General features: G+C 38.0%; 1 protein-coding gene across 1 annotated transcript in view; it reads right to left on the bottom strand.

Annotated features, from left to right (window-relative positions):
* FAM91A1 (family with sequence similarity 91 member A1) overlaps positions 1 to 14,187 on the bottom strand; it is a 38,673-nt gene that overhangs the window by 20,504 nt on the left and 3,982 nt on the right. The window contains exons 3-13 of the mRNA XM_015566288.1: positions 12,483 to 12,540; positions 11,749 to 11,816; positions 10,829 to 10,942; positions 9,536 to 9,626; positions 9,091 to 9,153; positions 5,419 to 5,525; positions 4,076 to 4,114; positions 3,222 to 3,334; positions 2,672 to 2,787; positions 1,761 to 1,873; positions 690 to 776 (exon numbers count right to left, since the gene is read on the bottom strand). Of these exons, the coding sequence (XP_015421774.1) occupies positions 690 to 776; positions 1,761 to 1,873; positions 2,672 to 2,787; positions 3,222 to 3,334; positions 4,076 to 4,114; positions 5,419 to 5,525; positions 9,091 to 9,153; positions 9,536 to 9,626; positions 10,829 to 10,942; positions 11,749 to 11,816; positions 12,483 to 12,540 (969 nt within the window). The remainder of the gene's footprint in view (positions 1 to 689; positions 777 to 1,760; positions 1,874 to 2,671; positions 2,788 to 3,221; positions 3,335 to 4,075; positions 4,115 to 5,418; positions 5,526 to 9,090; positions 9,154 to 9,535; positions 9,627 to 10,828; positions 10,943 to 11,748; positions 11,817 to 12,482; positions 12,541 to 14,187) is intronic.

The following is a 14,187-nucleotide window of genomic DNA, read 5'->3' as shown; positions in this document are numbered from 1 at the left end:
TGTTTAGCTTCTATGTTTGTTACATCGTTGCTTGCAGGTCAGAGGCCTGCAGGGGCAGGCGGGGAACGTTGGAGTCCTCCGTCACTGAAGCAAGCAAGCCTGTTAGTTTCAAGCTGCCTGGCTGCCGGATGCCATCTTGGCTGGCAGTTAATTTGCATATCGCCCTGATTAACCAATGGGAAGGGTAGCGGTCATACGCCAATTACCATGTTTCTCTTTTATTAGGATTGTATTATTTGCTACATAAACAACTGTAAACCTACTTTTGCCTCACCCTGTATGGCATGATACCCAGAAACATTATTCCAAATTTAAAATAGGTGGGAAAAAACTTCAAATGAAATTGTTTAAGAGATTTTAGAGAGTCCCACATACATACATACATACATACATACATAAAGGCTATTTTAGAAAAATGCAGTGTAAAAAACTACACCAGACTAAGATTTCTATACCTTATTTCTCCTTTATGTCAAATTATGCTGTTAAGTGAGATAGACAAATCATTTTTAAAATCACAAAATGTATTCATCTACTCAATATGTTTAAATCTCAATGACTACCACAGTGTTCAGGTGGGAAATGAGGTAGGAACAAGCAAGAATATACCAAAAATCTACATAAATCAATAACAAGCAAAAACATGTTCCAAATGCCCTGAGAGCCCATAGTCAGCAATCTAGACTTACCTTTTCCAGTTCTATAAGAAAGCTGTCCAGAGACTCATCTGAGAGTTTGCCAACTTCGAACATGGTGACTGCATGGCTTTTCAAGTTCTGCAATAAAGCAAAAACAAAAACACTAAAATGTATTTCACTGCCTTATACAAGTCACTCAAGTTCTAGTTTTCCCATTTTATGCTGCGCATAGCATCTAATATTTATACTAGAGGCCCGATGCATGAAAATTCATGCACTGGGGGGGGGGGGGGGTCCCTCAGCCCGGCCTGCCCCCTCTCACAGTTTGGGAGCCCTCAGGGGCAGGAGGCAACCCAGCAATCAGGGGAAGGCAACGCCCCCATCACATCTCTGCTGCTGCCACTGCCGGCAGCACAAGCCTCGGCCAGCCCTGGTTACCTGCACCTCAGGCCTGCCCTGGGAGGCTGGACTCCGTCTTCGCGGCCCAGGCCGGAGCCGCCTTTGTGGTTCCAGCTCACCTTCAGTCTTCACTCCGCCGCTTGGAGCCTACATATGCAAATTAAGTACTATCTTTATTGGCGGTTAATTTGCATATCGTGCTTATTAGCCCATGGGAGGCATAGCAAAGATACGGTCAATTACTCTGTTTGTCTATTATTAGATAGGACTAGAGGCCCAATGCACGAAATTCATGCAAGAGTAGGCCTTCCTTCCCCTGGCTGCTGGCACCAACTTCCCTCTGGAACCCGGGAGCCGGTTTCCCTCTAGCCATCAGCAGGCACCCAGGTCCCGGGATTCCCTCTGGCCACTGGCAGGCATCTGGGCTTCCCTCACATCCCGGACTTCGTCCGGAAGGTTGCCCAGAAGGACATCTGGTCTAATTAGCATATTACATTTTTATTACTATAGAAGATTATGCTTTCCAATATATTTAAACTTGAGGTAAGAGTCTGATTCTTCTAATTACACACGTAACCATCACTAAAAAGTTACTAAGGAATATAAAACAAAGGCAGTTATGTTTTCAAGAATAAATCTAGTACTTATAAAAAAGACAGAGCGTTGAATTATTTTATATCTAATCTTGAAACATTTTTATATTTGAACAAGAATTTGACTTACTGGTGAAAGATTTCCCATCATCAAAAAGGCAGTGAGAGTTGAGTCAAACAGAAATGCAATACGCTTTGTATATCCTGTAGACAAACTTAAACTGCTTACACTGGCTGTGTCAGCTGGGGAAAAAATTGTAATTTAAGATTAAGTAAATGAAAAGTATACTTTGCTTATCATTTGGAATAAGAATGTATTTCATTTTGCCTTTATTTAATAATTAGAAAGTACATAATTAAGTATAAGCAATATTGTCAACCTAAGAGGTCCCGGTACTATCTCCAACATAACCAAAAAAACAAACAAAAAAACCCCCACGTATTTTAAAGGCACTCACTTTTGTAGTCAATTTCTTGAAAAGCAATAATGAACCAAGACTTGATAACTGCCAGATGAATAAGACCAACTAGCCTAACCTCTTCAGACAAGTCACTGGGGGAGAATTGGGAGACCATGCTGTGCTGCCCTGCCCCTGGACATAAAACCAGGTGCAACCTCCTCACTCATCCCCCATGCTTTGCCTCCCTTTGTGGAAGCGCGTGCGATGGCCTCCCCTCACTCACCAGCAAGTATCATCTTCTCCCTGAGGCTTCCAGAACCTCTGTAGGCAGTAAGAGGGCTCTCTTCTGCTCCCACAAGCACTACAACACTTCTCACATTGTGATTTCTGTGGTTGCACTGCCTTCTCTCTTCCTAGACTTAATTATTAGAAGGAAGGTACTACATTTTTGTCTATTTTATACCCTAAAGACCTAGATCAGTGCCCAACATATTGTTAAGTACTCAAAGATGGCATCTTGAATGAGTGAAATCTAGAACAAAACTATAAAATAGGTGTAGAGAGTCCACTCTGTGGGTGTATGTGCTGACACACACTGTATCTGTAGAGAGACTCCAAATTAAACTGAGGGACTGCTGACCTGGATCCTCCTGACTGTTTGTATCGGTGTCAGTAGCCGACGACGCTTCCTGTACAGGACTCCTGCTTTCCCCACCGTCCCAGGACAGCAGCATCCTCTGCGGATCTAACGTACTCCTATTGATGAAGAAATCATTCGCTTTTAAAAATCATAGGATGATATAAAGTAGCTAATGAAGGCAGTACTTAAATTATAAACACCTATCTAAATCCAGTCATTTCCAAGTCTGAAATTGAGATGTAGCCCCAAAATGCTGTGCCTCATAGAACAAGGGTTCTGAACCAAGACCCATGGACAGGCTTCAGGGAATTCAAGAAGCCATTAAAATTATATGTGAAATATTGTATATGCTTTTTTCCTGGGGAGATTCTTAATTTTCTTCAGATTCTAAAAACAATTCATCACACACACACAAGATTTTTTAAAAAGACTACTAATATATAGGGTTCACCTCAAATGACAGAGTGAACAGGTAAAATTTTAGTGTGTAAGACTATACGTTTTTTTCCAAATAAAAATTCTAATATCTCATACTAAATAAATGAATTACTTTAATCTGTTTATAGATGGAACATTTCTCCACGATGAATGAAGTTGATCCAAATTTATTACTTGTCCCTTCTTATGGGCAAAGCCCAATCGGCAATACATTGAAACAGCATTCTGAAAGAAATAGGAAATGAGCATTTAAAATAAACCAGATATCAGAGCCTCTGTAGACAAAATAGTATCACAGACTATACCTATAGTGATCCTCAAGCATTTTCACCCACAGGTAAAAAAAAGCAATTTTCAGTAGGCCTGTTTGTCCCCATGACTTCACATGTGTCAGAGAGGGAAGGCATCCAATTTTCTGGCCTGGCCCTCCCTAAATCTATCCCCAGTATCGGAGCTGTTGCTTTAATTATCTCATCACAAGACACCGATCAGCCTGCTTCCTGCTCAGCAAAGAGTGTGGGTGCGCCCTCCTTTTCACTCCATGGGGGCCCTTATCTTGCTCTTTTCTATCTTGTGAGCACGTCCTCTGCACACGTCCTCCGACAGCTAAAAAGAATCTCACTGCCTGTTTCTTGGTAGCTTGTCAAGATAAATATATACATATATGCCTAAGCAACCGTTACGACCGAACGACCGGTCGCTATGATGCGCACTGACCACTAGGGGAGCAGACGCTCAAAGCAGGAGCTGACCCCCTGGTGGTCAGTGTGCTCCCACAGCCAACCTCCCACAGCCAGCCAACCTCCCATGGTCCTTCCCCCGGGCCAGCCGGCCCCGATTAGCCCCAATCGCCAGCCAAGCTGAGGGACCCCACTCGTGCATGAACTCATGCACTGGGCCTCTAGTATATGATAAAATCCATTCAGTATTTACACTGTAAGTAAAAAGAGTATAAAAATTATATACCTTCACCAGGGATAAGTCTATCTCAAGGACATTTGCAAGCTGGAAAATAAAATAAAAAATTGTTTTACATTGTTAGAATTATCAGCATATTACATGGTTGCAATAGACACTTTAACTATAATCAGCAACATTTTAAATTATGAACATCTGGAAGACTGAATAAATTTTGCAATCAGAACTTTCTCCTTTCCATATCTCTAAAATGGTTAGAGTAGTATGAATTCAGGTAATGACCTTAACAATTTAAGATACCTTCCTCTTTAATTTTATCTAATTTAAAATAAGAAATTTCCATGAGCAATAGTCTACAATGAGAAATAGTCTACAATCCTTTTATTATACAGTCATGCAATACTTAAAGACAGGTACATTCTAAGAAATTCGACATTAGACATTTTCATTTTGGGGGAACATCAGAGTGTACTTACACCAACCTAGATGATATAGCCCCTACTGTGATTGTGTGTGCCGTACTTTCGCACTGCTGGCCGTGCAGTGGGTGTGTTCACACTGGCATCACCACAAACACGTGAGTAATTGAGTAACTGTAGTTCAGGCCCTACAGCTGGCTTTTCTGTTTGTAATTAAGTGCCTGGTTTAAGTTTTGAGTGCAGAGCCGTCCATTCCAAAGAAGGCTATCTGGAATAAACACATTGCCAGGCCCTGGACTAGATAAAGAGCCGCGCCACCTCCTACCTGCCCACTCCTCCAGGCTCCTGTGTTTTAGCTCTTGATTTCCATAACTGATCATTTGGGCTACTTTTTTTTTCTGCCCAACCTCCCCACCCATCCTACCAACCAACAGGTGCCTTGTACATTCCAGTGCCTAAAAGTAAGAAACTTGTTTTCTTCAAAGTCTGCTAATGGATATTGCTGAAGGGCATTCTGCAAAATTGTAACAAGAACCACAAGGGTAGGTCCAGCGGTAACACTGGTTTAGAAAGGGGAAAGACTGTGGAAAGTGCACAAGTCTAGCTGATAACATTACTATCCACAGACGGAAACCAGCACAAAAACAGTTCATTGTGCTATGTGCATGTCACTAGGCCATAGAAAATGTCTCAGCTCCATGATAATCTTATGCAGCCACTGTCATATATGTGGTCCCTCTCTCATGTTGTTACCCGGAGCAAGACTGTAAAGTCCTATAAAAAGTTATTTACCAAATTTTATATATGCAGAAAATAACTTAAGAATAGTGACTAAAGCATAGTAACAGTCCATGATCTACCCATGAACAAGTTTTTAAAACATTTTGACTGTATCATTAAATAATTTTACCTACTTTACACAAACTTATAATCTTGAGGTTAAATTCTTTCACAAGACGCTGGTACACTCACCTCTGCAACATTAGTATGCTCATCTATTGAAACAAATATCTTATAGAGCAGAGTTTCAAAATAATCACCTTGCACTCGATTCATTACAAAACCTTCAAGAGGAGGAACTAAAATAAACAAAATAGACTTCTCTCAGTTATTTCATAAAACAAGAATGTGCAATTCAAATAGCTATTCAAAAAGAGAAACTTCTCACTTAAAAGACTAAATTCAGCTTTTGATTTACTTTACCCACTCAATACCAAGACTCCTAAAGTTAAGGCCATGTACAACCCTGTCTACACACAGGACTGATGGTAGAGCATAAATCCTACAGACAGTAACTGATCCCCATGGACCTCTCAGCACTAGAGGCAGAGGAAGTGCTCGAGGACATGGGCTTGGTAGCAAGGCCAGGGAACTGGGGCTGCTTCAGAATGGGAAGGCAGCAGAGGGGACTGAGCTAAGGCAGAAAAGCAAAGGACTGGCTTACTAGGCTACCCAAAAAAACAGATGGATTGAAAGTATTGGCTCTCTGCCTTTCTCCCATCATCCCCACTCCATCCAGAGAAGAGGGAAACACATCTATGTGACTGCCACCCACTTTTACCAGCCATCACTGGTGTAATTTCCTCTTTGGGGCTCTCTATTCTGTATCCTCTCAGTGGGAAGAAAGTCAAGACCTTGCACAGCCCAATCCTGGCTCTCCACACTCACTAGTTGCCTCTCTTTGGTCCAGATGCTCTAATCCAATTTAGCAGAGCACTCTGCCCAGGCGATAACAGGCACCGTGCTTCCCTTTGCCCCGTGGGCACATTTCCCTTGAAAATTTTGTGAGAAAGCAGAAGTGCTTAGACCATAGCAAAATTAGGGTCTCTCTGTGTCCCCTGACCCTAACACCATATAAATTATTCCAAACAGAGAAAAATCAGACAAAATTCAAGGGGCCCAAATGAAGACACGTGAAGAACCACAATGTACATTTCAGGAGGGGTTGTTCACGTCAGATCTGGAACACATTATCTTCTAAGTTAGTGCTACCCATGGTTCCAGTCATCCAAGTACTTTTAAGGATCAAAGGTTTCTTTATAGAAATATTTTAGAATTCCCATAGTTGATATAATTAGTTTTTTACTACATTACCATTTGTGTAACAATTAGTAATAACAAATATTCATTGAACACTTACTTAGTGCCAGACAACTGCCAGATACTTTACATATACAATTTCACTCAATCCTTTTAACCTCATGAATTGTTCAATACTATACCCCTATTTTAGAGATGAGAAAACCACAGTACTGGGAGGTTAGAAATATACATATAGGCAAAAAGAATGAGGGCATTCTATATGATAAGATATAGAATAGTTTCCAAGATATATTGCTTTTTAAAAAAGTATGAGCTAGAATACACAATCTGTATAAAAATAAAACCACACACACAAAAAGACATATACATATATGCTATGTGCTTAGTATACTTTTGGAAGAATATACAAAAATTTAACAGTGGTTGCTAACTGGGGTGGGAAGCAGATGTTTTTATACCTTTTGTAAATTTAGAATTTTATATCATAATTATTGCCTACTCAAAAAATATTAATAAAAATAAATATTTTTTAAAAGCACCTAGGAATAGCCAAGTAAGTTATAAAGAAAAGACAGAACGAAGGCCTGGCTATAACTAATATTAAAGATTACTCTAAGTCGTCGTAATGAAAATAATATGGCCTAAGAATAAAAACAAGTAAGTGAAGAATAAAGGATATGATAATTAATCCAATATAGAGGGAAATTTAATATATGACAAATTATACTTCTATTCAGTGATAATGAGTTATTGAAAAAACATGCTAGCATTTATCCAAATGCTATGGGTTATCCAAGTGAAGAAAATTTAAGTTGGGCCCTTATTTCACATCACGTAGGAAAAAAGTCCAAGATTACAGTTTTAAAAATATATAACAAAGGTTTTTAAGAACTTTTAGGCTGTTTATATAACCTAGAAGAACTCTATCTAAGCACAATAGAAATCTAAAAGCTCTAAAAGGAAAGGGTAGACATAAAATGTACAAGTATAAAATGTGATGATGGAATAAATAGATTTTATTTAGCAACAGACCCTTTCGTAATTATTCTCGTCAAAGTATTTCTCTCCCCACATTTATTTGTTCCACCATTCACAGTACTTGTTTTTTTGTTGAAACATAGCTGGACTGCTTCCTTTGAAATCACTGTCAGGTGTCTTTTGTGCTGAATTTGATGACTTCCATGTTATCAAACTGCTTTCCTTTCATGGGTTATTCCAATTTGGGGAACAGCCAGAGGTAACATGGTGACAGCAGTTATAATACCATGGGTCTTGTCTGTACCACCAAAACTTGCCAGATACTGTGTGAGCCATGGCAAGAACATGACACTGTAATAGAGAAGCCATCCATTCAGCCCTTCTCTGATGCTCCCTTCAAAACTTAAAGATAACCTGAGCCAATATAATATTTAAACTATCAAAATGGACTGAAATGAACCAATCAAAGACCAATCTCTTTAGGTGGATCTCAGATGACTCAGTCAGTTTATCAAATGAGAGTAGGGACCAGAGTAAAGCTTTCGTACTTTCCAATGGTGACAGGAAGCCACTATCACCTGTCTTCCAGAAATTAATTCCTTGTCAAAATCTTTCAAATTTTAAAACTAGTATTTGATTTGTTATAGCACCCACTATACAAACCAGAATTAGTATTTCATTGAGTTTTTTAGCTGTCTCCCAAGCTTAAAATAGAATTCATGTCTATACAAATGCATTATTAAAGAATCATAACACATGCTAACACAAATGAAGATCAGGACACACTAGTGCATGATAACCAGGCAAGATTCAACACTGAAAGACAGAGAGGAAAAAAAAAAGATTCAACACTGATATGAGAAAGTATTTTCTTAGAAGCTCTATCACCAGTCAATTGTTAATAGTGAGGCCATTCTCTGGAATTTTTTTGACACTTTATAACTGATCACACAAATATTAAATACCTTAGAATAATAAAAGATAACACAACAAGAATGCTAGAATACATGCTTGTAACATATAACAAGTATTCCTACAAATCAGTAAGAAATCTAACCTATAGGAAAAGAGCTCCATCCTGTGTTCAAAAATGTTAACCACATCACTATTGTAGCAAAACACTGGAAATAATCTAAATAACCAGCAATATGGGAATGATTTAATGAATTGATATACCCCATAAGTGTAAAATGAAATACACAAGGGCCTCATTGATTTAACTTGGGTAAAGTAGAAAGTGAGAAGATGAAGATAAAAAATATGGTAGTGACATGAAATATAAGGCACAGATAAGTGGAAATGGAGAATACACAATTCTATGATATTACTGTATATAAAAGCTGTAATGCACCAAGCAAGGACTAAAATGTGACATAAATTTATAAAAACAATACTCTGATTTAGTATTGTGAGAAATTTATCTTAGGTTTCTATTACTTTAATATAGTATGTACACAAAATACTATAAAAATAAAAATAAGGAATACAGAGTAATGAGAAAAAAGAGTTTCTTTGCAAAATTGTAACATCAAAGATCCTAGAATGATCTGTCTAACTCAATAGAGTAATAATTCTGTGCCCAGAGCGATTAAAAAAAATGGAAAAATATTAGCATATGCTTACCTGCTATACAACTGTCATCGGATATTGGTACATCCAGATAAATAAATCCTTTGTTATATAAACCTATAGAAGCAAAAGCACCTTCTTTTAGATGGAATACTAAACATTTAAAAAAACAACTGATTCTTAATTTGCTGTAGTAAAGATTCATACAAGTGAATGCCATGTGAAAAAGTAAACTGAAGAATTATAGTTTTCAAATCTCAGCTTCCCTCATATGCTCAGAACTAAAAATTTTTCTATGATCCATTTGTATAAATTTCTAGTGGATGTGACTAATTATAGCCACAGTGGAAAACAATGGACTATGGTCGCATTTCACACAATAACATGCCTTTAGGAAATATTACTATTTTTATCTAATTAATAAGTAATTGCTATTAATTGTTGAAGCCTTAAAACACGTTTTTATGTTGACAAAAGACCATTTCTACTAACCACTTACTATGTACTACATTGTAATCTAGTGATCCAGAGAGCTGAGGGCCTGCATCGATGATCTTATCAATAGCGCATTTCTCAGGCAAAGTGCATATCTAAGAAAAGCAAAATATTTTCAATTAAGTTCTGTCCAAATTAACTAGTCCATGTCTCCTCAAATCTATTCATGTTTAAACCAATGATTAGATGCCATTTGTTGAATGAACAACACTTTTTTTTTCATTTATCACTTCAGAACTCTAACAAAAAAGGTTAGCTCATAACCATCAATTGAGGTGCCAAAAGATGCTACCAACAGAACTCAGAAAACAAAGTAACTATAAATAACAATATTTGCTGGTAAGCAATAAATGTTCACTAATAAATACCAGTATTTACTGACCTTCTTTGAATTGGAATCTGATTCATCTGTGATTCTGAACCTCTCAAAAATAAAGTTGATTCAAACTCCACATGATTATGCTGAGTAAGAAGTTCACTATCTTATGACATACAGCTCTGTTAGGAAATACTTATACTAAAACAAAATTTCTAAGCCTTCCACTCATTTGATTTATCTGTCCTCTGGGGTAAAATGAAATGCAAACAAACAAAAAATCCACGTGCTCACTTACATTTCTTCAGCCACACAGAATATGACCGACCTTGTCTCTGGGCCCTTGTCCGTCACCCCACCTCTTTCCTGTACAGCGTCTCTTCTAAAATCCACAGGCTCATATCAAATGTGGTCTGACCACTGACAGCACCACTTCCCTTCACCTTGATACTACTCCCCTATCAAAGCACCTACCACTTCACACAGTAATTAGCACAGTAATTAAGAACACAGGCTCCATAGCAAACTGGGTGAAAATCCTGGACCTTTATTACCACTATGACTTGAGCCATCTCTTCAATTCTCTGTTCACATTCCTCATGTGATACGGGGTACAAATCACACATACCTCTGGGTTGCTCTGAGCAACAAATTAGACAACATAAAAGCACTGGAATAGTGCCAGGCACATCTAAGCACAGAGCAAGTGCTCAAAAGTGTTAGCCAAAAAGACTGTCGGTAGCTGCAGCATCACATCAATTTACCTGAAACTGCTATTGAATTAAAATTCCCATATTGCACATGAACCAAGTCAAGTCTCCCTCATTATTAAAGAGTATCGTGGGAACCTACCAATATTCTAGTCTAATAAGGTCATTTAAATTTATTTTCTTCAAGAAAACAAAATAGTGTTACTTTTTAAAAATTAGAGAACTACAATGAAAAATAGTCTTAAAAATAAAAAATAACTTATAAGATTACCTTTATGTCGTCTTCTGTGATATATCCAGCCTGCACCACCCACCAAGCCTCTATAGCAATTTCTACAGGCTTTACTGGCAGAAGATCACGAGCTGTTTTCCTTCTGAAAAATTTCTGCAATAGTACAGTTTGCAATTGGTCTAAATTTACTACTTTCTTTTTCATCAATCCTATCTGAAGACTGTTTCTAACAGGATAATACCTTTTTAAATTCTCATTTCTAAGAATCTGTTATTCTAGATACACTGAATGTAGAAAATAATCTCAAATTATTTTACAATAAATTACTTGAAAAGACTAATCATTAAATCTGGATCTAAATCCAGACTAAAATGAAGCCCAGGATGTGAAAATGCATTTGAAAAAGTGTACTCACTTCACCCACTAAGTGAACCCTGGGAGTAGAATGAGCAAGAAAAAAGACCAACAGAACAAAATTAATTTTAAAAATAGCCCAGCCGTGTGGGTCAGTGGTTTAGTGTCAACCTATGAACGGGGAAGTCACAGTTTGATTCCCCTGTCAAGGCACATGTCCGGGTTGTGGGCAGGAGGCAGCTGATCAATGCTTCTCTCTCATCACTGATGTTTCTCTCTTTCTCTCTTTCTCTTTCTTTCTCTCTCTCTCTCTCTCTCTCTCTCTCTCCCCCTCCCTCCCTTCTCTCCCTCCTCCTCCCTTCCTCTCTGAAATCAATAAAAATATTTTAAAAAATTAACTATATGTTCTATGCCTTCAATTGTTTTAATTAAATAATCATTTAAGTGATAGCCTAGAGAATACTAATTTTTTGTACAGTTTCTGTATAAAGCATACTTTACTTGATCAGATAAATTACAATTCATTATTTCTAACACTTGAAAAATTAATCAGACTGTGATCAGGAGGACAAGAAATGAAAGAGCAAGGGAAATGACTAACTTACTTTTGACGATCTACACTGATTCATCAGGTCGATGTACTGGTTTCTTCCTATGCCAAGAAGCCTTAGACCTGGAAGGAAGAGTCTGTCCTGTAAAGACTTTCAATACATCATGACATGTCAGGACACTCTGTCTTTTAGGGAATAAACCCTTGGCTTTTGTTCATCTTTTGATTATTGGTTGGCAATATCAAATTAAAAGGAATTCTTCAAACAGAATATAAAAGAAAATGAAACTAAGAGAGAGGAATTCACTATTGACAATGCTAAATGAGAAAATTTTTTAAAAGCAGAAGTCCTCCCTATTTCAGGAAGTCAAAGTGTACTTCTCAGCAAAAGTTTCTTCTTATACAACAGAACTATGTCCCATTTCAAATATACACTCATTAAAATAAGCATAATAAAACACCAGCAAATTGTTAGTTATAACTGTGTATCATGCTGTAAAAATATTATATACACCTTTTTTTTCTCTTCATCTGAGACACAACACAGCCCAAGTATCAGGAAGAACTTCATTCTCTAGAAAATTATGGACTAGTTCCATTTTTTTTATTTTAACACTCCAAAATATTCTTCTGAGACATTTAGACTAAATCTTACACTTGACTTGTATCAACAATGATGCTTGCGGTTCTCATCTTTCAAGTGTTTCACACATTACAATTCTGACACAATAGCATACACACACAAGGACACACTAAACATTACTGCCTTCAGCATGATTAAATACTTACAGTCGGCAGCAGTAAAATTGGGCAGGGAATCATAACTTTTCTCACTGTTCATAATATCCTTTTCAAAGAAAAAAAAAAGAAAAAATTTTAAATGCAAAATGTCCATAGATAAAAACATGTGTCTAAACACATAGTTCTATAGCAATAAGAGGAACAATAACTATTACATGAAGCACTGAGATCAGAGTTTGGATACCTAAAGCATGTGTGCCACACAGTGGGACTTATCACCTGGCCTCCCCACCTAATACCTGAAGATCAGGCTGTCGGGTCCGGGTTCCTTCAGCTCTCTATGAATCCCACACAGTTGCCCTGTCACTTCTGCCCTGTGGAAGCTAAGCAAGGAGTACCTCTAGGAGAGCTCAGGATGCCAACCTCGCCACACTTCACACCTGATCCTAGACTCCTACCCTGAGAAAAGGCTATGCAATGTGTCACAGCTCCATCAACACACATCTAAGACATGTACTGTCAGCCAAGTGTTTGACCACACAGTCATCTCTGCTCCTAGAAGTCCCAATCAGCTGCAGAGTTAAACTGAGGATCCAGCTTCTTCCAACTCCCATCTGCTTTTTAAACCAACTGTTTACTGTGGAGATAACACCCATTTTCAACCCAAAAGCTATACCCAATGGTGTAAGAACAGAAACCAGACAGCAGCAAGCACATGGGCATAACTGAAAGCTGGTAAGTGGGACAAAACTTCCCTCTATATCTCCCCCAAACCTGTGGACAACACCAGAAATATAGTCAGAGAAACAACAACAATTCTACTCACTAATTAGCAGCCACCTCCATTATGCTACTCTGGTTCTCAGGAAAGGGATTGACAGAAACCTAGGCTGTCAGGCCTCAAGATTTACTTTGTATTTCCTTCAAAATAAGGACACAGGAGATAGGGGACTGTAGAAGTGCCCATGAGTAAGGAGCATAAGGACATAAGCAAAGGGAGCAAACCTCACTGTTACTATAGGTGCCCAACTCCTTTAGTTCTAGGCTTCTCTCTGTTTTGAAAGTGGCTAATGAACACAAAACAGTAGCACTCAAATATAATCAAACAGCAAATGAATACTAGATAAATGCTGCCAGTCTTTACAAAAAGCTCAGTGTATATAGCTGGTATTTACAGTTATTCAACAGAGGCCTAAAAACTGCCTTTGGAAAAAGGCTAACAGTTTAATTCTGCAGCTAATAATCTGAAGTTAAGAATTACAAAAAGTTTAGCAGTCTGACACATGTATTATATAACACCAGATCTATATCATGATTTATTGTTGCTATAGGTAGTAAACAGCTAAATACGTTAAGTTTCTCTGAGCTTAATGTTCAATCTGTCACCCACATTTTTAACCTTAGTCATGCATTAAATGAAATAAATGTTATACAAATTCTGCTAACAAAAATGGCTGATTAATGTTATCTATCTATCCTATCTAATAAAAGAGAAACATGGTAATTGGCGTACGACCGCTACCCTTCCCATTGGCTAATCAGCGAGATATGCAAATTAACTGTCAGCCAAGATGGCTGCCGGCAGCCAGGCAGCTTGAAACTAACATGAGGCTTGCTTGCTTCAGTGATGGAGGAAACCAATGTTCCCCGCCTGCCTTGCCTCTGAGCCAGCAGTTTGAAACATTTTAACAAATATAGAAGCTAAAAAAAAACCCCGAAACCAGCTTTCCGCAAGCTGGGATCTCAGAGACGG

This window comes from Myotis davidii, unplaced genomic scaffold, assembly GCF_000327345.1.
Source record: "Myotis davidii unplaced genomic scaffold, ASM32734v1 scaffold200, whole genome shotgun sequence".
Lineage (NCBI taxonomy): Eukaryota > Metazoa > Chordata > Mammalia > Chiroptera > Vespertilionidae > Myotis > Myotis davidii.
The sequence above is the reverse complement of the archived record's forward strand: the minus strand, read 5'-3'. Positions and strand labels throughout refer to the sequence as shown.